Source organism: Pan paniscus, chromosome 20 (genome assembly GCF_029289425.2).
Source record: "Pan paniscus chromosome 20, NHGRI_mPanPan1-v2.0_pri, whole genome shotgun sequence".
Classification (NCBI taxonomy): Eukaryota; Metazoa; Chordata; class Mammalia; order Primates; family Hominidae; genus Pan; species Pan paniscus.
In genome coordinates this window covers 55,561,609-55,587,233 of record NC_073269.2, presented here as the reverse complement: position 1 = coordinate 55,587,233, position 25,625 = coordinate 55,561,609, and the positions used below count along the sequence as shown (strand labels likewise).

Sequence of the window (25,625 nt, the reverse complement as noted above, 5' to 3'; positions counted from 1 at the left end):
CCGGCCGAGGTGGGAGGATTGAGCCCAGGAGGTCGAGGGTGGGTTCAGTAAGCTGTGACTGCGCCACTGTATTACAGCCTAAAAAACAGAGCAAGATCCTTTATTTAAAAAATCAACAGTTGTGCGCAGTGGCTTAAGTCTGTAATCCTAGCACTTTGGGGAGACCAAGACAGGCGGACCGCTTGAGGTCAGGAGTTTGAAACCAGCCAGGCCAAGATGGTGAAACCCCGTCTGTACTAAAAATACAAAAAATTATCTGGGTGTGGTGGCGCGAGCCTGTAATTCTAGCTACTCTGGAGGCCGAGGCAGGAGAATCGCTTGAACCTGGGAGGCGGAGGTTGCAGTGAGCCGAGATCACCCCGCTGCACTCCAGCCTGGCCGACAGAGAGACTCTGTCTCAAAAAAACAAAAAACAAACCAAAAAAACCCACCCACAACCAGAATCCTAAGGCAGTGGTGTGCTGAAGCGGCTCGTATTGGCTCATGGGAGCTGACCTGTTAACAATTCAGGATCTCTCAGGCAGTTGTTTAATCACCTGTACCTTGAAATCCTGCACGGTGGGAGCATTTACATTATGGAAATTGACAAAAGTCATATAGGAGGACTTTAATTTTATTCCAGAGAGTTCCTTTACTGCATATGGATTCTGGGGCCATGAAAAGGTAGAGAAAACCAGAGAACAAGAGCCACCAGATGGAGAAGACAAGAAGATATGAGAGTCCTAAGGCCCTGTCTGGGGTCCTCGGGGGTCCCCTTTCTCTGTTTCACAAACACAGCACTGTGCTGGAGCCGGCTCCTGAGCTGCTCAACCTCAGAACTAAAATGGCCTCGAGCCAGGTGTGGTGGTGCATGTCTGTGGCCCCAGCTACATATGAGGCTGACGCATGAGGATCCCTTGAGCCCCGGAGGTTGAGGCTGCAGTGGGCCGAGATTGTGCCACTGCACTCCAGCCTGGGTGACAGAGCCAGACGTTGTCTCAAAAAAAAAAAAAAAAAAAAAAAAAGCCTCATATCTGCCAGAAGTTGCTACACCCTTTCTTCTCGCAGAAGCACAGCTAGGGTTGGTCAGAGAGTTTATTGGGAGACACAGGAACCAGAAGGGGAAAGTCCCAGGTGTCCGTGGGGTGCATCTCCCCTTGGTGTGAGGTGTCCAAAATGCAGTAGGTGGCGCTCAGGCATCAGTCCCCCATAGGCAGCCACAGGGCCTTGGTCCGCGCCGCTCGCAGCCCCAGCTCTGGGCCTGCCCCCTCGGCCTCCTGGTCCCAGGCCCGCGGGCAGCCCCTGCTCGCCCACACCGGTTTGAGGTTTCCTGCCGAGGCCCACTCGACAAACTGGGAACCCTGAGGCGGGGGAAGAGACGGGGGTAAGCACTTCTGCGGGCTTGTTGCTAAGCACCTGCTTCCTCCGCGATGAAGACTGTTACTGACGAGGGGCTCCAGGCTGGACCCAGGCTCTGCAGCTACAATGCCCAGCTCCTCCCAAGCAAAACTTCCAGATGGTAGGGAAAAGCATTTGACCCAGTGGTTAGGGAATTTCCTCTCCCTTAACAGCCCATGTTGAAAGGAATGGGCCCCAAGGCTTTTGTCAACAAGTTCACATCTGTTACCAACGGGAGGTTTAAGAGAGTGGATGGTGGGGCGCGGTGACTCGCTCCTGTAATCCCAGCACTTGGCGTGGCTGAGGCGGGAGGATCGCTTGAGTTCAGGAGTTTGAGACCAGCCTGGACAATATGGCGAGACCCCGTCTCCATTTAAAAAGTAAAAATTGGTTGGGCACAGTGGCTCACGCCTGTAATCTCGGCATTTTGGGAGGCTGAGGCAGGCAGATCACGCGAGGTCAGGAGTTCGAGACCAGCCTGGCCAATATGGCGAAACCCCATCTCTACTAAAAAAAACCCCCAACAATTAGCTGGGCATGGCGGTGAGTGCCTGTAGTCTCAGCTACTTGGGAGGCAGGAGAATCACTTGAACCCGGGAGGCAGAGGTTGCAGTGAGCCAAGATCGTGCCACTGTATTCCAGCCTGGGTGACAGAGTGAGACTCTGTCTCAAAAAAAAATAAAATAAAATAAAATAAAATAAAAAACAGTAGACTCAACCAGTTGTGCTGGCTCACACCTGTAATCCCAGCACTTTGAGAGGCCGAGGCGGGCAGATCACTTGAGCCCAGGAGTTCAAGATCAGCCTGGCCAACATAGAGAAACCCCTGTTTCTGCAAAAGAAAAAAATTAGCTGGGCATGGTGGTGCACGCCTGTGGTCCCAGCTACTCAGGAAGCTGAGGTGGGACGGTGGCTTGAGCCTGGGAGGTTGAGGCTGCAGTGAGGTATGATTGCATCTGGGTGACAGGGTGAGGTTCTGTCTCAAAAAAGAAAAACAAAGCGTAGACTGTGGGCCTCCAAATCTAGGGTGTGGTCCTTAGCAACGGGCTGTCCACTGAGACGAGGTCTTTGGGCTAGGCAGCTCTCAGGCCCTTGTTGCTAAGGACAGCCTCTTCCTTAGTAACTTGAGTCCTAAGGGCGGGGCCTCAAAACCTTCTTGTCAAGGAGTTTCTCCCCTTAGCAACAGGAGTTCTAAGAGGGCGGGGCTGTGTTTCCAGAAAAGGAGGAGCCTGTTTGAAGTTTGAGATGCTGAAGATGGCAAAACAGAACAAAGAGCACCTGGGCTGATCCGAAATACCACATGGCCTGGACGTCCTGGTGCAAGGCCAGGCAGCGGGTCAGATGGTCCCGGTCTCCTGTCACCACGTTGGCCAGGCCTGCTGGGAACACGGTGGCCATGTCCTAGGGGATAGAGAGAGTGAAAGGTTGGGAAGGCCGTGGGGGCAGGGCAAGGAGTGGGCATTCAGGGGGTGCCCATGGGAGGGAAGGGGATGGGGGGTCATGCAGGAGAAAGCCCCAGGCCTAGGGTGAAGAATGGGCACTGGGTCCCCAAGGAGTGAAGGTTTGGATGCTGGGGCTGGGGGCAGCATGGGTACCACGGAGGGTGGGGTAAGAGACAAGCTCCAGCTGACTTTGGGGCGCCTTTTTCTGCTGCCCTGAGGCTACGGGGAGGAGAGGCAGGAAGGCAGGGGGCTATACCTGGCAGACCTCCAGGGCCAGCAGAGGACAGGCCGCACTGGGCACCATGACCACAGTGTTGCCGTAGGCCAGGGCGGGAGCCAGCAGGGACACAAAGGCAAGCAGGGGCCACTCGTCCGGACACACCACAGCCAGCACACCCAGCGGCTCCCGCAGGCGCAGCACAGGGCCTCTCAGCCCCGCTACCTGCAGGGACAGGTGGGTCACGTGTGGGGCAGGGGCGCCCCACCCCCAGTAAATGACAGATCCAGTTCCTCTACATTCTCCCCAACACTTGGTGTTGGCCCAAACCGCACCACTGTGGAAGCCCCTGCCATTTCGCAGACGCTGGTCAAAGTGAATCATTCCACGGGGGTTCGGGCGGTGAGAAACATCCTGCATAACCGCCTTTCTTTTTTTTTTTTTGAGACGGACTCTCACTCTGTCGCCCTGGCTAGAGTGCAGTGGCGCGATCTTGGCTCACTGCAACCTCCGCCTCCCGGGTTCACGCCATTCTCCTGCCTCAGTCTCCTGAGTAGCTGAGACTACAGGCACCTGCCACCATGCCTGGCTATTTTTTTTTTTTTTTTTTTTGTATATTTAGTAGAGATGGGGTTTCACTCTGTTAGCCAGGATGGTCTCGATCTCTTGACCTTGTGATCTGCCCACCTTGGCCTCCCAAAGTGCTGAGATTACAGGCGTGAGCCACTGCGCCTGGTCTATTTTCTTTTGTTAAAAATAAATATGGTGTTGGGGGGTGGGAGGCAAGGGGAGGGAACTTAGAGGGCAGGTCAATAGGCGCAGCAAACCACCATGGCACGTGTATCCCTATGTAACAAGCCTGCGCGTTCTGCACATGTATCCCAGAACTAAAGTAAAATAAAATTTAAAAAAAAGAAGGCTGGGTGTAGTGGCTCACACCTGTAATCCCAGCAGTTTGGGAGGCCAAGGTGGGCGGATCACGAGGTCAGGAGATCGAGACCATCCTAACATGGTGAAACCCCGTCTCTACTAAATATACAAAAAAAAAATTAGCCGGGTGTGGTGGTGGGCACCTGTAGTCCCAGCCACTCGGAAGGCTGGGGCAGGAGAATGGCATGAACCTGGGATGCAGAGGTTGCAGTGAGCTGAGATTGCGCCACTGCACTCCAGCCTGGGCGACAGAGCGAGACTCTGTCTCAAAAAAAAAAAAAAAAAAAGAAAGAAAGAAATATGGTTTGGCCCATGATATAGTTCAGACGTCCCACCCAAATCTCATGTTGAAATGTAATCCCTGGCCAGGCGCGGTGGCTCACGCCTATAATCCCAGCACTTTGGGAGGTCAAGACAGGCGGATCACTTGAAGCTAGGAGTTCAAGATCAGCCTGGGCAACATGGCGAGTCTCTTGTCTCTGCAAAAATACAAAAACACCCAGTCATGTGTGCTGGTGTGTGCCTGTGATTCCAGATACTCAGGAGGCTGAGGTGGGGGGCTCACTTGGACCTCGGAGGTTGAGGCTGCAGTGAGCCATGATCGTGGCACTGCACTCCAGCCGGGTGCCAGAGGGAGACTGGTGCCAACATGCCCAGCTAATTTTTCTATTTTTTGTGGAGACAGGGTTTCACTGTGTTGCCCAGGCTGGTTTCAAACTCCTGGCCTCAAGCGATCCACCCACTTTTGCCTCCCAAAGTGCTAGGATTACAGGCATGAGCCACCATGTCTGGCCAGGTATTTTTTGTTTTTTTTTGTGACACAAGGTCTCACTCTGTCATTCAGGCTGGAGTGCAGTGGCACGATCTCGGCTCACTGCAACCACTGCCTCCTGGGTTCAAGCAGTTTTCCTGCCTCAGCCTCCTGAGTAGCTGGGACTATAGGTGCCCACCACCGTACCCAGCTAATTTTTTGTATTTTTAGTAGAGACTAGGTTTCACCGTGTTGCCCAGGCTGGTCTCGATCTCCTGACCTCGTGATCCGCCTGCCTCAGCCTCGCAAAGTGCTGGGATTACAGGCGTGAGCCACTGCGCCCCCAGGTGTTTCTTTACAGCAATGCGAGAACCGCCTAACAGCCCACTAAATTGATTTTAGGGTCCAGGAATGGGTCGCTATCCATCATCTGGTGAACGCTACTCTACGAGGCGGGTTGTGTGCCCACTCACTGTACAGATGAGGGAACTGAGGTAGGGAGAGGTGAAGCCACTTGCTGATGATCCTGCCGTGGAAGGCGGTGGGGCTGGGCCCGAATTCCAAGCCTGGGTTATCTCACAGCCTCTGGTCTGAGCCCCACCCCGCCTGCCCAGCTGGCCCAGGTGCCCACAGACCCTTCACCTGCAGGGTGTGGCCTTGGGCCTGTACCCGGGCCCCCCACGCCCGAAGTCGCCTTGCGCTCAGCTCCACCTCCGCCTCCGCAGCCTTGAGCTCCGCTCCCTGCCTCTCCAGCCTCGAGGCCAGGGTAGACTTCCGGCGCTCCAGTGCAGCCGCCAGGGCCCACAGCAGGGCTGCCCGGGCTCCTGGGGACTGGCCCGCCCAGCTGTGGGCAGACAGCGCACAGTGGGGGTCGGCATCCTGGTCTTGGCTCTCCCGACACCCACCCTCTGTCCACAGCCCCTACCCTGGGGGCCCAGCCTCCCAGTCCACCAATTGCTGGGGGCAGGCTCCCCTCTCTGCCACACCATGACCCTTGGGCTTTCCTGTGTGACCCCTTACCCAGGGAAAGCCTGGTGAGCGGCCTCCACAGCACCTCGGATGTCCTTGGCTCCACCCTCAGCCACGTAGCCATGGAGGTTGCCAGACGAATCCCGGATGGGCCTGGAGCTTCGGGCCCCAGGAGCCTGGAAACGGCCCCCAACGAAGAGCCCATAGGGGGGTGCTGGGCTGGAGTAGGGTGGGACATGAGGAGGAGTCCTGGGGCCTCAATCTGCTCAGACCCTATGCTGTACCGCACTGGGAAGACCGCCTTGGCTCCCGTGAGCCTCTGAGGCACCCCAAACCCCTGTTCCCATGAGCCTCTGGGGGACCCTAAAACTCCTGCTCCCATGATTCACTGGGGGACCCTAAACTCCAGCTCCCATGAGCCTCTGGGGGACCTTAAACTGCTCCCATGAGCCTCTGGGGAACCCCAAATTCCTGCTCCCATGAGCCTCTGGAGGACTCAAGTTTCTGCTCCCATGAGCCTCTGGGGGACCCCAAACCCCTGTTCCCATTAGCCTCTGGGTACCCTAAACTCCTGCTCCCATGAGCCTCTGGGGGACCCTAAACTCCTACTCCCATGAGCCTCTGGCAGACCCTAAACTGCTCTCATAAGCCTGTGGGGCACCCCAAATTCCTGTTCCCATGAGCCCCGGAGGACCCAAAGCTTCTGCTCCCATGAGCCTCTGGGGGACCCTAAGTTCCTGCTCCATGAGCCTCTGGGGGACCCTAAGCTCCTGCTCCCATGAGCCTCTGGTAGACCCTAAACTGCTCCCTTGAGTCTCTGGGGGGACCTTAAACTCCTGCTCCCATGAGCCTCTGGAGGACCCCAAGTTTCTGCTCCCATGAGCCTCTGGGGGACCCCAAGCTCCTGCTCCCATGAGCCTCTGGGGGACCCCAAGCTTCTGCTCCAGTGAACCTCTGGGGGACCCCAAGCTCCTAGACCCATGAGTTTCTGGGAGAGTACAGACATTCATGGGGCAGAGCTGAGAGTCTCGGCAGGCCTGGGGTGGGGAAAGTGTGAGGCCACAACGTGGTACTCAGCAGGACTATGAGATGGCTTGGATGGACCTCGCGCCAGCCCTCCAGTCCACGGGGAAACAGGCATCAATTCCCCTCTCCCCGTTCACACTCCCAGACCACTGGCCCCCAACGACTCACCTGGGCCCTATTTCAGGCCCAGCTGGCAGGGTTGAGGGAACAGCGAGGCCAAAGGTGTCATAGTTCAGGTTCTTGGAGAGGCAGGACAGCCGGGCAGGGGTCCCTGAGGGCCGCAGATACTCATACAGCCCCTGTGAGAGGGACGGTGTCAAGAGGATGCAAGGGGCACGCGAGGCCGGATGCAAGTGTCAAGGGCATGGGGCGGCGGGGGGGCTGGTGACGGGGAGGGGATGTGCTCACGTCTGGGCCCCCGTGCCAGGAACACCCACTCTCCTTGCAGCCGCCTGTGGGCACTGAAGGGTCTCTGAGGCCGTGGGCGTTGATCCAGACAGTGCCCACCTGGAGCCTGTGGGGAAGATGAAGGTGTCCAACAGAGGAAAACAGACGGTGGCAGGCCGGGAGAGGGGTGAGTTAAAGGCACGGGGAGCGACCCAGGGAGAAGGGAGATGAAGACGGGAAGAATGAGGAGAGGAGTGAGCGCCCGGGCCACGCAGACTGACCCATAGCCCAGCTCCAGCGCCTGCCCCAGCCTCTCGCTCCACACACTGGCGCTGCCCCCGCGGGGCGTCCCGTTGGCCACCAACAGTGCCTCCTTGGCTGTGCGGAAGGGGGAGGCCACGACCACAGGCCACGGCACCTGCAAGGGGTGACCGGGAGGCTCAGCCCTCCAGGGCCCACCCACCAGGGAAGGAGCCTAGAGCAGGCAGCAGCCCCCATGCCCAGGTCACACGGTCACCCCAAGGGCTTCCCCAGGCACAGAGCTGCTGCCCTTGGCTGGCGGTGGGTAGCTCTGCAGCCTTAAGGGTCTCACCTCCACCTGGGCACATGGGGAGGCTGGGGGCAGGTTGGAGACCAAGGTTGGGGGATAGAATGGGCGTTCCGAAGGCACATCGCCAGCCTGGAACACCTAGGGAGAGAAATGATCTAGAAGTCGACTTCTGGTCCCTTCCTGCTGAGACCGAGGACTCCAGGACCCCAGCCCCTCCTCCCTCAGACCCAGGAGTCTGGACCCCCAGCCTCTCCTCCCTCAGACCCAGGAGTCCAGGCCCCAGCCCCTCCTCCCTCAGACCCAGGAATCCAGGCCCCAGCACCTCCTCCCTCAGACCCCGGAGTCCAGGCCCAGACCCTCCTCCTTCAGACCCAGGAGTCCAGGCTCCCAGCCCCTCCTCCCTCAGACCCAGGAGTCCAGGCTCCCAGCCCCTCCTCCTTCAGACCCAGGAGTCCAGGCTCCCAGCCCCTCCTCCCTCAGACCCAGGAGTCCAGGCTCCCAGCCCCTCCTTCCTCAGACCCAGTTGTCCACGCCCAGCTCCCTCCTCCCTCGGACCCAGGAGCTGGGTCTCCAGGCCCCTCCTCTTCTGACACCCTCAAGTCTCTACCCCCTGCCTCACCTGTGCACCCTGGCTCTGGGCCTCACACACAAAGCGCTGGACCAGGTCACATGCGGCAGCCCCCCGGGCCCCCATGTCCACAGCCCCATCCAGCCCTCGGCCACTCCGAAGCCGCCCCATCCGCTCCTGCAGCCGTCTCATGGCTTCATCCCACACAGACTCCTGGATGAGGAGCCTGAGGCCACCCTGTGAGGAAAAGGGGCATCAGGAGATCACACCATTGCACTCTAGCAAGTTGGTGATCTGAAGAGTGAAGACAGAGGCTGGAAAACTAGGGACATGGACACTCAGATAAATCAACAGAGTCCTAAAGAACAGAGAGGCCGGATGCGGTGGCTCACACCTGCAATCCCAGCACTTTGGGAGGCCGAGGTGGGTGGATCACCTGAGGTCAGGAGTTCGAGACCAGCCTGGCCAACATGGTGAAACCCCGTCTCTACTAAAAATACATAAATTAGCCAGGCATGGTGGTGCCCGCCTGTAATCCCAGCTACTCGGGAGGCTGAGGCAGGAGAATCACCTGAACCCGGGAGGCAGAGGTTGCCGTGAGCCGAAATCGCGCCACTGCACCCCAGCCTGGGCGACAAGAGTGAAACTCCGTCTCAAAATAAATAAATAAAATAAAATAAAATAAAATCAAATGAACAGAGACTCAGGACCCCGAAGACTGGAGACAGACACCAACAGCCTCCAGGGTGTGAGGGGACAGGAGTGCACGGGTCTCACCGGGCCGCGGTCGGACCAGGCGGCGTCCACGACACCCTCCACGGCCGAGTCTATGTCCGCTGTGTCCGTCAGCAGCAGCAGCGACTCCGTCCCCAGTGCCAGGCCCAGCTCCGCACACTCACCCGCCAGGCTCCGTCGAAGGGCACGCCCTTCCTAGGGACCCCCCCCAATTCAGCTGCAGGAGGAGCCTTGCAGCCCCCAGCCGCGTTCCACCACAACCCCTGTCCTGAAGGTACCTCCAGGGCTCCGCAGAAGGCCACCTTCTGGATTCCAGGCTGGGAGGCCAGGATGGGCACCAGGGAGGCAGGGCCACTGATGACATTCAGGATTCCTGGGAATGGGCCTAGCTCCCCTGACAGCTGGGCCAGGAGGAGGGGCGTTGGGGAGGCTGGGGGCACGAGGGCCACCACGGTGCAGCCTGGGGAAGTGGAGCAGCTCAAAGACTCAGGAGTCCAGGTCCCAGCCCCTCCTCCCTCAGACTCAGGAGTCCAGGTCCCAGCTCCTCCTCCCTCAGACTCAGGAGTCCAGACCCCAGCCCCTCCTCCCTCAGACCCAGGAGTCCAGACTCCAGCCCCTCCTCCCTCAGACCTAGGAGTTCAGACCCGCAGCCCCTCCTCCCACAGACTCCTTCCACAGAGTCCAGGCCTCCAGCCCCCTTGTCTCTCAGACTCTGGAGTTTGGGCCCCACGATCCCCTCCTTTCTCAGACCCAAGAGTCAGGACTCCCCAGGCCATCATTTACCCACAGCCAGGGCAGGGCAAATCCTCCACATCATCTCAAGGAAGGAGAATGTGGGTGGCAGGATGAGGCCAATTACTCCTGCAAGAAAAAAATGAGGCAAGAGGATCCCTTGAGGCTAGGTGTTTAAGTCCAGCCTGGGCCACATGGCAAGACCCCATGGCTACATTAAAAAAAAAAAAAAAGGCCGGGCGTGGTGGCTCATGCCTGTAATCTCAGCACTTTGGGAGGTCGAGGTGGGTGGATCACCTGAGGTGGGAAGTTTGAGACCAGCCTGACCAACATGGAAAAACCCCATCTCCACTAAAAACACAAAATTAGCCAGGCGTGGTAGTGCATGCCTGTAGTCCCAGCTACTCGGGAGGCTGAGGCAGGAGAATCACTTGAACACGGGAGGCGGAGGTTCCAGTGAGCCGAGATCGCACCACTGCACTCCAGCCTGGGCAACAAAGAGCGAAACTCCATCTCAAAAAAAACAAAAAACAAAAACTAGTCAGGTGTGGTGGTGCATGGTCGTAGTCCCGGTTACTTGGGAGGCTGAGGTGGGAGGATTTTGAGCCCAGGAGGTCGAGGTATCAGTGAGCTATAATTGCACCACTGTACTCCAGCCAGGGTGACAGAGAAAGACCCTGTCTGAAAAAGAAAAAAACAAAAACAAAAACAAAAGAAAAAGAATGAGGGGACCGGGCACGGTGGCTCATGCCTGTAATCCCAGCACTTTGGGACGCCAAGGCAGGTGAATCATCTGAGGTTAGGAGTTTGAGACCAGCCTGACCAACATGATGAGACCCCTCTTCTCTAATAAAAATATAACAATTAGCCAGGTGTGGTGGTGGGTGCCTGTAATTCCAGCTACTCAGGAGGCTGAGGCAGGAGAATCACTTGAACCCGGGAGGCGGAGGTTACAGTGAGCCGAGATCGCGCCACTGCACTCCGGCCTGGGCGACAAGAGCGAAACTCTGTCTAAAAGAAAAAGAATGAGGGGACTAGAGCTAGCACTGCTGAGTCATGTGGGAGGATAGGGCTAGGGACTCCAGGGTCTCACCCATGGGCTCCCAGCCTGCCAGTGCCTCCTCCTGGGTGGATGCCTGGATTGCATGGTAGTGGAGCAGCTGCTGGGCCAGCTGGACGTCCCCGTCTCGAACCTCTCGAACAGCCCGCCCAGTCACCAGGGATTCCAGGGTCCACAGCAGCCGCTGGTGCTTCTGGATCACCTTGGCCAGCCTGTGGAGAAAGCAAGAGGGTGCTCATTTTCCAACGGCCCTCAGACTCGCAGAGTCCTGGGCTGCTCCTATATACCTGGACTACAATCCCCATGAGCCCCTGAGGCATCCCCACCATTTACCTGGGGCAGAGGGCAGTGAAGATTTATGAGAATTATAGTCATGGAAACACAAACCCTGAGGATGCTGTGTAAAGGTCTTGGCCGCTGGAAATCCCTGAAGCTTTTGGGAAATTGAGTCTTAGCTTCTAACCTCAATTGTGTTTTGGGAAATGGAGTTTTTGTCTCTAGCTTCCCCCCAAGCAGCTAGGAGATGGATTTAGGGGCTTCACCAGCCCCTGTGAACTGAGCCCCAATGCACTCCAAGAATGTCCTGGGAAATAGAGGCTTTGTGGCTTCTAGTCCCAGTGAATAGTGGACAACGGATGCATGTTTCAGCCACGACTGCCTCCAGCACATACTGGGAATCTGAGCCTTAGCTGCAAATTAATTCAGTGGGATCTTGGGAAATAGCCTTTGTTCCCATGGTCTCGAGTGGATGCTGGGGGTCCCCACCTCCCGGGGTCCACACCTCAGCTGCATCACCTGGTCAGGTGCTGGGCCCGGACGACGCCGAGGTGCGCACTCCAGCTCTTAAATGCCATCCTGGCTGCCTCCACGGCTGCAGCCACGTCCTCGGCCTGTGCCTGCAGGCAACTGGCCAAGTTCTCTCCTGGGGAGAAAAGTGGGGGGACTCAGATGGGAGGAGTAGCCCATGTCATATCTGGAGGGGGCTGAGATTTTCGGAGCCTGGATCAGCCCAAGAGTGTAAAGCTGGTCCCCATTCTCTGCTGGGTCACGGCTATGATCACCTCCAGAGCAAGGAAGGGATTTTCGCAGACAGCAGTCTCACAAAGCCTCCACAGAGACCCGGAACCATAATTAGGGTGACTGGTTTCAGAAGGAACCAGACATCGCAGCCCATCTCCCACCACCAGCTGTTTCCTGCCCTTAGGGCCCTACGCAAGGGGAATGGGTGTTGGTGGGTAGGGCTAGAGGGCACAGATACCTCCCTTCCACTAATGACTGGGGGACATCTCGTACCTGTGATGGGATCCTGGCAAGGCACTGAATTTCTGTGTTCAGGCTTTAACCACTTCCCATTCACATAGTGGCCCAAGCACCGGTCCTGGGTGTCCAGCCAGGCCTGGGGGAGGTAGAGACAGTTTGGAAAGGGGTTCGGGAGGAGCTGGGGCAGTTCAACCCCTACCCAGAATCCTCTAGGAGGGGACGTCTGTCTCCCTCTGCCCCATCAGCTAATTCTTTTCCTCCTATTGCTTTAAAAAAAAAGTTTGTGGTAAAATAGAGCATTTCAAAGTGTATAGTTCAGCAGTTTAGTGGCATTCTGCACATTTACAGTGTTGTGTAACCATCACCACTCTAGTTCTAGAACATTTTTTCATTTTTTTTTTTGAGACTGAGTCTTGCTCTGTCACCCAGGCTGGAGTGCAGTGGCATGATCTCAGCTCACTGCAAGCTCCGCCTCCTGGGTTCTCGCTATTCTCCCGCCTCAATCTCCTGAGTAGCTGGGACTACAGGCGCCCGCCACCACACGCGGCTAGTTTTGTTTTTGTATTTTTAGTAGAGACGGGGTTTCACCATGTTGGTCAGGCTGGTCTTGAACTCCTGACCTCAAGTGATCTGCACGCCTTGGCCTCCCAAAGTGCTGGGATTATGGACGTGTCAACATCTTTAATTCATTCAATTAGGGTCTCAACTGAGTCCTTGGGCTGGTGCCACAACAGTGGCAACTATTTGGAGTCCACTTTGGGAGGCCGAGGTGGGCTGAGCCTAGGCGTTCAAGACCAGCCTGGGCAACATGGTGAAAGCTCATCTCTACAAAAAATACAAAAAGTTAGCCGGGTGTGGTGGTGAGTGCCTGTAGTCCCAGCTACCTGGGAGTCTGAGGTGGGAAGATCACTTGAGCCCAGGAGGTAGAGGCTGTAGTAAGCCAAGATCACGCCACTGCACTCCAGCCTGAGTAACAGAGCAAGGCTCTATCTCAAAAAAAAAATTTTTTTTTACCACATCTCACTCACCACATCTCCTCCATATTTCTTTTTTTTTTTTTCTGTTTGAGACGGAGTCTCGCTCTGTCACCCAGGCTGGAGTGCAGTGGCGCGATCTCTGCTCACTGCAAGGTCCGCCTCCTGGGTTCACGCCATTCTCCTGCCTCAGGCTCCCGAGTAGCTGGGACTACATGTGCCTGCCACCACGCCTGGCTAATTTTTTTGTATTTTTAGTAGAGATGGGGTTTCACTGTGTTAGCCAGGATGGTCTTGATCTCCTGACCTCGTGATCCGCCTGCCTCGGCCTCCCAAAGTGCTGAGATTACAGGCATGAGCCACCGCGCCCGGACTTCTCCTCCATATTTCTTTCTCATCCTGGTCACGTCTTCCCTGCTGCTAAATCCAAAGCACACTGCTCACTTGCTCCTTCTACAGACTCCCCTAGCATCTCTGATGTCACATATTCCTGATTTTTCTCTTACTGGCCCTTCTTTCTTTTTTTTTTTTGAGATGGAGTCTTGCTCTTGTCTCCCAGGCTGGAGTGCAATGGTGCGATCTCAGCTCACTGCAACCTCCGCCTCCTGGGTTCACGTGATTCTCCTACCTCAGCCTCCCAAGTAGCTGGGATTACAGGCGGCCGCCACCATGCCCAGCTAATTTATATATTTCTAGTAGAGACGGGTTTTTACCATGTTGGCCAGGCTGGTCTCGAACTCCTGGCCTCAGGTGATCCACTCGCCTCAGCCTCCCAAAGTGCTGGGATTACAAGCATGAGCCACTGTGCCTGGCTTCTCCTTTCTCTTTAAAGCAAAAAAGTTACTTAGAAGTTCCAAACTCAAACGCCCACAGGGAGAGAGACATCTGTGAGAAAGTCAGGGATATTTGAACATGAACTGGGCATCAGATGACATTAAAGAATGATTGTTGGCCGGGCATGGTAGCTCACATCTGTAATCCCTGCACTTTCCCACGCTGAGACGGGAGGATTGCTTGAGCTGAGGAGTTTGAGACTAGTCTGGACCTACACAGCAAGACCCCATCTCTACAAAAATAAAAGTAAAAAATTTGCCAGTCATGATGATGCACACTTGTAGTCTCAGCTAGTCAGGAGGCTGGGGCGGGAGGATTGCTTGGGCCCGGGAGTTTCAGGCTGCAGTGAGCTATGAACGCTACTGAACGCTAGCCTGGGCGACAGAGTGAGATCCTGTCTCAAACAAACAAACAAAAAACAAAAAGAATGACTTAATGTTAAGTGTGGTAACAGACCATGGTAGTTTTGTAACAAAATGAGCCCTTATCTGTTAGAAGAAAGGATTCAAATATTTATAGGAAAATACTGTGACATCCAGGATTTGTTTAAATTACTCCAAAGAAAATACAGAAGGAAACAGCGCTGGGATAAATGTTGATGATGGTTGAGGCACAGTGATGGGTAAATAGGAGTTCAAAATACATGCTAATTATTCTGTGCAAGTTGGAAAGTTTCCCCCCAAAAGAAAAATAAAATTCCAAAAGAATGTCCAGAGGGTTCCAGGAGGCCTGAGAAGAGGGCCTGGATGAGAAGAGGAGCTTACGATTCATGGAAAAGACAGGAGCTATTGGTCCCAGATGACTTTTGTCAGGGAAGTTGAGCCAAATGTTGACACATTTTGGAATTTTATTTTCAAGAGGACCTCCCGGATGTTTACATGGAATCAATTGTCCAGCATTTCACATAAAAAAAAAAATAAAGTTCAGGCCAAAGAAAACATGTTTGTTGGTTGAGTCTGGCCCAGAGACTGTACGGTTGAGAACTTTGCTGGTGTAGGCAAGACCATGGGTCTGAAATGCAAGGGCTCAAGTCCAAGTCTCAACTTCATTTTTTATGTTTTATTTTTATATTAATAGAGATAGGGCCTCACCATGTTGCCCAGGCTGGTCTCAAACTCCTAGGTGTGAGTGATCCTCCTGCCTCAGTCTCCCAAACTGCTGGGATTACAGGTGTGAGCCACTTGCCTGGCCTCAACTTCTTTTTTTTTCAGGGGGGACAGGGTCTTATTCTGTCACCCAGGCTGGAGTTCAGTGGTATGATCACTGCACCTCCCAGACTCAGGTGATCCTCCCACCTCAGCCTCCCGGGTAGCTTGGACTACAGGTGTGTGCTGCCATCCTCGGCTAATCTTTTGTTTTCTGTTTCCTTTTTTTTTTTTTTTTTGAGATGGAGTTTTGCTCTTGTTGCCCAGGCTGGAGTGCAGTGGCGTGGTCTCGGCTCACTGCAATCTCCACCTCCTGGGTTCAAGCGATTCTCCTGCCTCAGCCTCCCAAGTAGCTGGGATTACAGGCGCCTGCCACCACGCCCAGCTAATTTTTTGTATTTTTAGTAGAGATGGGGTTTCACCATCTTGGCCAGGCTGGTCTCGATCTCCTGACCTCATGATCTGCCCGCCTCGGCCTCCCAAAGCGCTGGGATTACAGGTGTGAACCACTGCGCCCAGCCATTTTTGTATTTTTTTTGGAGACAGCGTCTTGCTCTGTTGCCCAGGCTGGAGTGCAGTGGTGCAATCTCAGCTTACTGCAACCTCTGCCTCCTGGATTCAAGCAATTCTCCCACCTCAGCCTCCCAAGTAGCTAGGATTACAGGCAAACACCACCACGCTCAGGTAATTTTTGTATTTTAGTAGAGATGGGGTTTCACCATGTTGGCCAGGCTGGTCTCGAACTCCTGACCTCAGGTGATCCGCCCGCCTTGGACTCCCAAAGTGCTGGGATTACAAGTCTGAGCCACCACGCCTGGCCCAATGTTTTGTATTTTAGTAGAGACGAGGTTTCACTATGTTGCCCAGGCTGGTCTCGAATTCCTGAGCTCAGGCGATCTACCCGTCTTGGCCTCCCCAAGTGCTAGGCTGTGCCAGGGTTCTGATCCAGTTCCTTCCACTTGGACCATTGCTCTGGCCTCCTGCCCTCCCCCTCAAAGAAGCCTAAGCTCCTCTCGCCTGGGTGCTGGGGGACCCTGGGGGATCATGAGAGCCCCGTGAAGGAATTCTGAGAGTGCCTGGGGAAACGACAGAAAGTTTGAGGTGCCCTACTCGTTTGCAGGAACCCCACGAGGGTTCTGGGGGCCTCTGAGGGGTCATGGGAGTCCTAGGGAGGTTCTGAGGACCCCCAGGGGATCATGGGACCCTCACGAGGACTTCAGGGGTTCCTGAACAATCATGGGAACCCTATGGGACATTCTGAGAGCTAGAGAGATCATAGGAGCCCCGTGAGGGTATTGTGAGGGGCCATAAATAATTACAGGAAGTCCTGATGTGGCTGGGTGCAGTAGCTCACGCCTGTAATCCCAGCACTTTGGGAAGTCGAGGTGGGTGGATCACTTGAGGCCAGGAGTTCGAGACCAGCCTGGCCAACATGCTGAAACCTTGTCTCTAGAAAAAGTACAAATATTAGCTGAGAGTGGTGGCGCGCGTCTCTGGTCCCAGTTACTTGGGGGGCTGAGGTGAGAGGATGGCTTGAGCCCAGGATTGAGGCTGCAGTGGTGTGATAGCGCCAGTGCACTTCAGTTTGGGCGACAGAGTGAGACCCTGGCTCAAAAAAAAAAAAAAAAAAAAAAAAAAACCAACCCAAACCGGAAGTCCTGATGTATTCTAGGCTCCTGAGAGTTCCGATGAGGTCACATGAACCCCACGAGTATTGAGGGGTCCTATGGGATCACGGGGGCTCCAGGGAAGTTCTGAAGGTCTCTGGGTAATCAAAGGGATGAAGGGAGTCCCTCAGGAGGTCTGGGGTGCTCTGGAGGCCCATGGAAGCCATAGGATGTTTTGAAGAGTCGTGGAAAGACAATGGGGGTTGTGGGTCACTGGAGCCTCACAGGAATCCTAAGGGGTCTGGTGGGTGGCGTCAGGTTCTGAGGGGACCCTGAGGAATCACGAGAGCGTCTAGAGGAGTTCAGGAAAACCGCGGAAACACTACGAGGAGTTCAGGATCAAGGGGCAAGTGAACCAGTGGGGAAGACCGGAACAGACTAAAAGGCTGCCACCGCCAAGGCTCAAGGGAGCGTCCTACAGGGCGCGATCCTATTCGGCGGCGGGAATCACGGGGACTAAGAGAGGCGGAGCGGCTGAGCTACCGCAGTGGATGACGGGACTACGCGCGAAAAACCGGGCGCCCAGGCCTGGGGAACGCGGCGGGCAGCGCCGGCCGGGCAAGCTCTCACCAGTGCGCATGCGTGGCTCTCCGGCACCGGTCCGTACTCCAGCGAGGTGAAGATCTCGCGGGCGCGGGGCCCTGCACGCGTCGCAGCCATCGCCTACCCCGAACGCTTTCCGCGAAGACTGCGGGGCGCTCTGTATTAAGGGGAACCTTGAGGTCCGAAGAGCGACACCTCCCTTTCCTGCCCAAAGGGGCGGGGCTAATGGCAATGGGGTGGGGCTACAAGATACAGAGAGCAGCCACCCCCACACTTTTTGCCTTAGGACCCGATGGCCCCGCCTACGTCCCCCACGGGGAAGCGTATTTAGGAGCATGCGCACTGCTTAAAACGGGGAGGAAGGGGAGACGGCGATGTGGGTACTTTGCGAATAGTTAGGAGGGCTCCGGATTTAGAAGGATCGGCGTGGCCAGGCACGATGGCTCTTGGCTGTAATCCCAGCACTTCGGGAGGCCGAGGCGGGCGGATCACCTAAGGTCGGGAGTTCGAGACCAACCTGATCAATTTGGTGAAACCCCCGTCTCTACTAAAAATACAAGCATTAGCCGAGCTGTGGTGGTGCGCGCCTGTAATCTCAGCTACTCAAGAGGCTGAGGCGGGAGAATCACTTGAACCCAGGAGGTGTACGTTTCAGTGAGCCGAGATCGCACCACTGCACTCCAGCCTGGGTGGCAAAGGGATACCGTGTCTAAAAAAAAAAAAAGTAATAAAAAAAGGGTCGTCCTATTGATGCGTCTTCCCAGTGCCTTGTTTTATAGTAGCAGGAAGTGCAGGTTTTATTTGTTTTACCTTTTATTTTCTTGAGACAGGGTCTCCCTCTGTCGCCCAGGGCTGGAGTGCAGTGGTCCTATCACGGCTTACTGTCGCCTCGACTTTTCGGGTTTAAACATTACTCCTGCGTCAGCCTGCACAGTAGCTGGGACTACAGGCACGTGCCATCAAGCCTGGCTAATTTTTTTTTTTTTTTTTTTGTAGAGACAGGATCTTGCTATGTTGCTCAGGCTGGTCTCGAACTCCTGGGCTCAAGCGATCCTCCTACCTCGGCCTCCCAGCCTCAAAGTGCAGCTTTTAGTTCTAATTATATTGACTAGAGGTCTAGATCTGGACGTATTAGTATCTAGAGCTGGCAGGAAGTGATAATTCAAAGATAAAAAGGGTACCTTTTAGGATGGACATTCAGATTAAGGTTTGGAAAATGCAACCTTCACTGCAAAGTAAGGGGGCCAGTTTTGGTTGTGGAAAGAGTGGAAGTCTGGCGCTTTTTTTTTTTTTTTTTAAAGAGATGGGGTGTGGGACGTTATCTCATTGTATTGCCCAAGCTGGTTTCGAACTCCTGGCCTCAAGCGATTCTCTTGCCCTGGCCTTCCAAAGTGCTGGGACTACCGGTAGGAGCCACAGCGCCCAGCCGGAAGTGTGGCTTTCATAGATACAGGAAGTGTGGCATTCAGGGATCCGCCTTGGGGTTTATTTTTGATTGATGCGAGGGGCGTGGCTAGTCGATAACGCGATACCAGCTTGTGAATGAACACTGGGTTACTCGGAAGTGTGGCGTACTCCAGTCCTGTGTTTACCGATAGACCGGAAGTGTGGCTTCGTTTACAGTTCGGCACGTTGGACGGAGGGTAGTGCGTCTAGAGACACATATTCCCAACGGATTTGACGATGGTGTTCGGTCTTGAATGGAAATGTAGTCTTAGGCCAGTCTTAGGTTTCTGAACAGGATAGTAGGTATCCGGAGTCGATTGAGGGCCAGAGCAGGCACTGGGGTTCGGATCCTGGGCAAAGTTTCCCACGTTGAGGGTCTCGAGGACGCCTAGATCTCTTTCCCAGGGCCATGGCGAACCCGAAGCTGCTGGGACTGGGGCTAAGCGAGGCGGAGGCGATCGGTGCTGATTCGGCGCGATTTGAGGAGCTGCTGCTGCAGGTGCAGTGACCGGACCCCTGGATCCTTGAGTATTCGGGGATTTTGGCGGGGTGCTCAAAGATGGGATTGCAGTTCCCAGAATGCACTAAGGCGGGAACCAGGCCTCGGGGAATTGAGGTTGATGGGCTTCAAGTTTGCTAAGAAATGGGAGTGGGGGGCCGGGCGCGGTGGCTCACACCTGTAATCCCAGCACTTTGGGAGGCCGAGGCGGGCGGATCACGAGGTCAGGAGATCGAGACCATCCTGGCTAACACGGTGAAACCCCGTCTCTACTAAAAATACAAAAAATTAGCTGGGCGTGGTGGCGGGCGCCTGTAGTCCTAGCTACTGGAGAGGCTGAGGCAGGAGAATGGCGTGAACCCGGGAGGTGAAGCTTGCAATGAGCCGAGACCGCGGCACTGCACTCCAGCCTGGGCGACAGAGTGAGACTCCATCTCCAAAAAAAAAAGAAAAAAAAAAAAGAAATGGGAGTGGGGTTGGGGTTGTTCTTCTAGTTCTCAAAGGAGAAAGGGGACCTAAACCGTCTAATTTCTCGCGTTATCCACAGCTCTCATGCATAAGAATTGCTCCATTTGAGGAACAAATGAGGGGTCTGATGGCACAGACTCCAAGCCTGGAGGTAGTTTTCCTTTATACAGGCCTCCAAGGAGCTCCAGCAAGCCCAGACAACCAGACCAGAATCGACACAAATCCAGCCTCAGCCTGGTGAGAAAGGACACCGGAGAGAGAGGGACAGGAGACCCAGGGAGAGGACAGAGAGAGGAGGAAGGAAAGAGACACGAAAATAAAGGCCTAGGGTGGGGGTGGGGTGAGCAGACACCCACAGAGATCATCCTAGGACAGAAAGGAGTTGGAGGACAGAGTAGGAGTAGGTAGGGGGCCAGAGAATCAGAGATAGGAAGAGGCCAGGTGCGGTGGCATGTGCCTGTAGTCCCAGCTACTGGGGAGGCTGAGACAGGAGAATTGCTGGAACCCATGAGGCAGAAGTTGCAGTGGGCGGAGATCGCACCACTGTACTGCAGCCTGGGTGACAGAGCGAGACTCTGTCTCAAAAACAAAACGAAACAAACAACAACAACAAAGATAGGAAGAGAGGCTGGGCACAGTGGCTCACATCTGTAATTCCACCACTTTGGGAGGCCGAGGTGGAAGGATTGCTTGAGGCCAGGCGTTCAAGACCAGCCTGTGCAACATAGTGAGACCTCATCTCTACTAAAAATAAACAAAATTAGCTGGACTTGGTGGGTGCGTGCCTGTAGTCATAGCTACTCACGAGGCTGAGGTGGGAGGCTCACTTGAGCCAGGTGGAAGAAACTGCGGTGAGCCAAGATCGTACCACTGCACTCCAGCCTGGGTGACACAGTGAGACCCTGTCTCAAAAAACAAACAAGGAGAAAACAAAGAAGAGAGGGGGCCGGGAGCGGTGGCTCACGTGTGTAATCCCAGCACTTTGGGAGGCCAAGGCGGGAGGATCACCTGAGGGCAGGAGTTTGAGATCAGCCTGGCCAACATGGTGAAACTCCATCTCTACTAAAAATACGAAAATTAGCCGGGCGTGGTGGTGGGCGCCTATAATCCCAGCTACTTGGGAGGCTGAGGCATGAGAATTGCTTGAACCTGGGAGGTGGAGGTTGCAGTGAGCCGAGATCACGCCACTGCACTCCAGCCTGGGTGACAGAGTGAGAGTCTGTCTCAAAAAAAAAAAAAAAAGAGAAGTGAGGGATCTCAGGGGTGGGGAGTGGAACAAAAAAGGGGGACAGGGCAAAAGAAAAAGAGACAGAGCCTGGAGAGAGTGGATGGGGACTGGGACTTGTGCAGAAAAGGATTGTCATGACTAACCCACTCCCACCAGGTTTCTGCATAAAGACCAACTCCTCGGAAGGGAAGGTTTTCATCAACATCTGCCACTCCCCCTCTATCCCTCCTCCCGCCGACGTGACCGAGGAGGAGCTGCTTCAGATGCTAGAGGAGGACCAAGCTGGGTTTCGCATCCCCATGAGTCTGGGAGAGCCTCATGCAGAACTGGATGCAAGTCAGTGCCCTCAGAGGACCCAGGAGTCTGGCCCGCTAGGCCCCTTCTTTCCTAGAACCCAAGAATCCTGGGCCCAGGACCCTCCTCCCTCAGCTCCTGGAGATCTGGCCCCTCGATCTGATTCTTTTCCCTATGGCAGATCTCTAGTGCCCTGGACATCCCACACCCGGGCAGTCCTGGTTCTGCCACCTGGCCAGGCTGGCACTTTTCCATGCCCCACTCCAGGGCCGGGAGGCCTGGGCAGAGTGCTCTTCGTGCATTAGCGGGTCTCCTGGCTTTAGTCCTGAGCCTGCTGTCTCCTTCATTTTTCTTTCTTTTTTTTTTTTCTTGTGATGGAGTTTCGCTCTTGTTGCCCAGGTTCAGACAATTCTCCTGTCTCAGGCTCCCAAGCAGCTGGGATTACGGTGTGCTCCACCACACCCAGCTAATTTTTGTATTTTTAATAGAGACGGGGTTTCGCCACGTTGGCCTGGCTGGTCTCAGACTCCTGACCTCAGGTGATCCACCGCCCCAGCCTCCGAAAGTGCTGGGATTACAGGTGTGAGCCACTGCACCCAGCCTGCGGCTCTCTCTTTCATCCTGTTTTCTCCTCTGCCCTTCTCCCTTTCTCCATCTCTGTCTTGCCTCACCTCTGTCCCTGTTTCTGCCTCTATATCCTTTTTTCAATATGTCTCTTGAAGCTTTCTGGGACCAAGCTCTAGGCAGTGCCCCGGGGAATAAGGACCTATGAAATGCACATTCCACGTTCCAGAAACTCGCTGTCATGGGTGGGGCTCAAGGAGATGGATGCAGTATCAATAGGGTGTGATTCACGCTGCTTTGGAGGGGGGCACCCAGCACAGCCTTGAGAGGGCTCGTCACCCACATGAAGGGGTCAGGGAAGGCTTCCTGGAGGAGGGGGTGTGGGATAAGATTTGAAGGAACAGGAGGAGTTCAGCAGGCAGACAGAAGAAGGTTCTAGGTAGAGCGGCCCAGAGCTGGGAGAGAATGATTGGATTGGATCAGCCAGTAATGGAGAGTGACTGAAAGAAATTCAGTGGGCCGAGGTTGCTAGAAGAATGAGGTCTTCTCCAGAGGTGGGAGGGGCAGACCACACAGGGTCTCCAACGCCAGGCTTGTGGGGCTCAGACCTTCACTTGGGAGCACTGGGGAGCCAGAGAAGAGCTGTGAGCAGGGAAGGGATAGGGTCAACTCTAGTGACATCACACTGATGGACAGGAGATACGAGGCCAGGGAGGAGGCTGGGCGGAGAGTCCAGAGCGGAAAGTGAGTGCCCAGCTCTCGCTTCCTTATGTCTCTCTCTGCTTCTTACGGCCGCTGTCCCTGAATGTTTCTTCCCTGTCTGGGTCTGGGCTGTGGGCTTCCTGCAGAGGGCTGGGGGGTCCTCACCCCCTTTTTCTCCCCGCAGAAGGCCAGGGATGTACCGCCTACGACGTAGCTGTCAACAGCGACTTCTACCGGAGGATGCAGGTTGGGGGCGGGGCTGCGGTTGAGGCCTGGGCAGGGGTCTCTACCCCTACCCTCCCTGCCACCGCCTGTCTTTTCCCTCTCTGTCACCCCAGAACAGCGATTTCTTGCGGGAGCTCGTGATCACCATCGCCAGGGAGGGCCTTGAGGACAAATACAACTTGCAGCTGAATCCGGGTGAGGGGCAGGTCCTGGGCCCTCGGGAAAGAGTGGAGCCAGGAGCGGTTTGGGGAACACCCCTAGGAGAGGAGGGGCTGGCTTGGGCAGGGTGCCCTGGAGTCTGTGCTACTAGGAGGGGGTGGAGTCTGGACGCCCTGAGGGGGCGGGGCCAGGAACATCTCCAGGGGTGGGTTTTATTGGGGCATATCATGGGAGGGGCGTGACTAAGGTGGGCGGGCTTCCTGGAGCCAAGCCTGCGGGGTGTGGTCAGACCCCAAGAGTCCTGGTGAGCCGGTGGAGCCTATCCCGGGAGGCTCTTGGCCCCCACAAAGGGAACCCTGACCTGTACGATGTTTGACGGCGCTCCTGACCCTCAGAATGGCGCATGATGAAGAACCGGCCATTCATGGGCTCCATCTCGCAGCAGAACATCCGCTCGGAGCAGCGTCCTCGGATCCAGGAGCTGGGGGACCTGTACACGCCCGCCCCCGGGAGAGCTGAGTCAGGGTGGGCCTTCGGTAGATCCCCGGTCTGATGTTTCTTCAACGCTCCTGGGAATCCCTCCCTCCATCCTCCCACACTGGGTGATGTCCTGGGGCCCTGGGCACTGACAGAGGGAGGAGAGAGAACTCCTGACTGGGAAGGCGTCCTGAGGCCAATAGGGCTGGTTGGAGGGAGAAAAGGGACAGCACGCCAGGCAAAGACCTGGCAGCTGTGCTCAGCCCTGGACCTTGTTCCTCCTCAGCCCTGAAAAGCCTCACCTGAACCTGTGGCTGGAAGCCCCCGACCTCCTCTTGGCCGAAATTGACCTCCCCAAACTGGTGAGTTTTGCGCGCTGGACCAGAGCAGGGGAATGAGGTCTGGAAAGGTCAGGGACTGTCTCTGAGTGTGAGTGACAAGGGGTTGTTGCTGGACTTGTCAGTTGCGTCCTCTCTGCCAGGAGGCCCACAGGCCACCTTCTGGTGCTGTCCTGAGGGCGCCCAAGGGATTGTAAGTGCTCGGTCGTTGAGACTTGTAATTGCTGTCTTCTGTCTCTTCCTGGGAGATTAGACCCTTCAAATATAGTTTCCCAGCGTGTGAGGCTACCATGCCTGGTCCAGGTGATCATCCTGTTGCTGGGAAGGGTGACCTGATTCCGCCACCTCTCCAGGATGGAGCCCTGGGGCTGTCGCTGGAGATCGGGGAGAACCGCCTGGTGATGGGGGGCCCCCAGCAGCTGTATCATCTAGACGCTTATATCCCGCTGCAGATCAACTCTCATGAGAGCAAGGCAGCCTTCCACCGGAAGAGAAAGGTGCCTGGGGGAGGGGCTTGGGGAAGCTGGGACATTGGCGGGGCCTGGACTCTGTCTCCCAGGGAGGGGGGCTGGGAGCTGGACTTCTGGGTCCTGGATCCTCATTCTCTTTGCTCTGTCTCCTCAGCAATTAATGGTGGCCATGCCGCTTCTGCCGGTGCCTTCTTGATCAGGGTGTCTCCTTGTGCTTCTGAGATGTGGAGAAGAGGCTGCTGGCTTCCCTAAAGTTGAAATAAAAGATTTTTGCCTTTGTTCTGTCTCTGACTGGGGATATGTGGGTGTTGGGAGGGAAGAGGGACATTGGGCTGTGCCCCTCCAGTCCTATAGAGGTCACTGCCCCAGCTCAGGCCTCATCCTTCCCCCTGGATCCTCCCTGAAGCCTCCTGGCCTCCAGTCTCCCCTTGTTAGTCCTCCCCAGGCCCCAGAGCTGGCCCTGCACTTTCCTTCTTCACAGCCCTCCTGTGGCTCCCCAGCCGCCCTGGGAGAAGGTCCAAGCCCCTCAGCCAAGCACTCAAGGCTCTGTGTGATCTGAGCCCCGGGTCATGGCTCACTTTTATGTTTAAGAGACAGGGTTGTCAGGCACGGTAGTTCACACCTGTAATCCCAGCACTTTGGGAGGCCGAGCTGGGTGGATCACCTGAGGTCAGGAGTTCGAGACTAGCCTGGCCGACATGGTGAAACCTGGTCTCTACTAAAAATACAAAAATTAGCCGGGCATGGTGGCGCAAGCCTGTAATCCCAGCTACTCGGGAGGCTGAGGCGGAGGTTGCAGTGAGCCGAGATCGTGCCATTGCACTCCAGTCTGGGCTACAAGAGCGAAACTCCGTCTCAAAAAAAAAAAAAAAAAAAAAAGGATCTCACTCTGTCACTGGAGTGCAGTGGTGCAATCATGTAGCTCACTGCAGCCTGGAACTCCTGGGTTCAAGTGATCCTCCCACATCAGCCTCTGAGTAGCTAGGATGACAGGCATGCACCATTGTGCCCAGCTAATTTTATTTTTTGCATTTTTTTAGAGATGAGGTCTTGCTATGTTGCCCAGGTTGGTCTTGAGTTCTTGGCCTCAAGTGATCCTCCCACCATGGCCTCCCCAAATACTGGGATTACAGGCGTGAGCCACTGTGCCCAGCCTAGTTTTGACCTCTTCCTCTAACTGGAGCCCAGTCATACTGAACAGTGTCCTGACCACACCCATTTTCCCCCATCTCTTAGTTTCTGCTGTTCCTGCTACTTTGTATCCTCTTCCCAGTACATCTGCAGAAGTTTCTTTCTTTATTCTTTCTTTCTTTTCCTTCCTTCCTTCCTTTCTCTCTCTCTTTCTTTCTTTCTTTTTTTTTTGACAGAGTCTGGCTCTTAGGCCCACGCTGGAGTGCAGTGGTGCAATCCTGACTCACTCTGCAACCTCCCGAGTTCAAGTGATGGTTGCACCTCAGCCTCCCAAGTAGCTGCGACTACAGGTGCCACCATGCCCAGCTAATTTTTAAATATTTTTTATAGAGACGGGGTCTCCATCTGTTGCCCAGGCTGGTCTCGAACTCCTGAGCTCAAGTGATCAGCCCTCCTC

At 55.3% G+C, this 25,625-nt stretch overlaps 2 protein-coding genes across 3 annotated transcripts; one reads left to right on the top strand and one right to left on the bottom strand.

Moving 5' to 3' along the window:
- Positions 1-1,056: 1,056 nt before the first annotated feature.
- ALDH16A1 (aldehyde dehydrogenase 16 family member A1) lies at positions 1,057-17,504 on the bottom strand. The gene is made up of 17 exons (XM_003814320.7): positions 17,195-17,504; positions 12,038-12,140; positions 11,540-11,666; positions 10,778-10,956; positions 9,736-9,813; positions 9,231-9,412; positions 8,995-9,147; positions 8,269-8,454; positions 7,692-7,787; positions 7,381-7,517; positions 7,121-7,226; positions 6,881-7,011; positions 5,738-5,905; positions 5,360-5,561; positions 3,076-3,261; positions 2,656-2,778; positions 1,057-1,340 (listed from the first exon to the last, which is right to left on the bottom strand). Exons 1-17 carry the CDS (start codon positions 17,282-17,284, stop codon positions 1,179-1,181), a joined length of 2,409 nt encoding a protein of 802 aa, XP_003814368.2. The 5' UTR covers positions 17,285-17,504; the 3' UTR covers positions 1,057-1,178.
- Positions 17,505-17,739: 235 nt separating this feature from the next.
- Positions 17,740-24,315, top strand: PIH1D1 (PIH1 domain containing 1). Of its 2 annotated transcripts, XM_003814326.7 has the most exons (9): positions 17,740-19,112; positions 19,751-19,817; positions 20,965-21,144; positions 22,553-22,614; positions 22,707-22,788; positions 23,148-23,277; positions 23,516-23,591; positions 23,921-24,064; positions 24,192-24,315. In XM_003814326.7, the coding sequence occupies exons 1-9, from the start codon at positions 19,023-19,025 to the stop codon at positions 24,231-24,233; spliced, it is 873 nt and encodes a 290-aa protein (XP_003814374.1). In that variant the 5' UTR covers positions 17,740-19,022; the 3' UTR covers positions 24,234-24,315. The 2 variants fall into 2 exon arrangements, with proteins under 2 accessions (XP_003814374.1, XP_034801028.1); XM_034945137.3 differs by lacking the exon at positions 24,192-24,315 and having other exon boundaries at positions 18,165-19,112; positions 23,821-23,957.
- The last annotated feature ends 1,310 nt before the right edge of the window (positions 24,316-25,625 follow it).

What these genes read in the sequence shown, in the direction of transcription:
- ALDH16A1 (XM_003814320.7), bottom strand. Translation starts at nt 17,284, where the DNA reads ATGGCTGCGACGCGTGCAGGGCCCCGCGCCCGCGAGATCTTCACCTCG. An exon ending in CGGGCCCAGCACCTGACCAG is followed by an intron (nt 10,957 to 11,539) that starts GTGATGCAGCTG and finishes CTTTCTCCACAG; the next exon opens with GCTGGCCAAGGTGATCCAGA. An exon ending in TTGCCCTGCCCTGGCTGTGG is followed by an intron (nt 9,413 to 9,735) that starts GTAAATGATGGC and finishes CCACTTCCCCAG; the next exon opens with GCTGCACCGTGGTGGCCCTC.
- PIH1D1 (XM_003814326.7), top strand. Translation starts at nt 19,023, where the DNA reads ATGGCGAACCCGAAGCTGCTGGGACTGGGGCTAAGCGAGGCGGAGGCG. An exon ending in CAACTTGCAGCTGAATCCGG is followed by an intron (nt 22,789 to 23,147) that starts GTGAGGGGCAGG and finishes CCTGACCCTCAG; the next exon opens with AATGGCGCATGATGAAGAAC. An exon ending in AAATTGACCTCCCCAAACTG is followed by an intron (nt 23,592 to 23,920) that starts GTGAGTTTTGCG and finishes CCACCTCTCCAG; the next exon opens with GATGGAGCCCTGGGGCTGTC.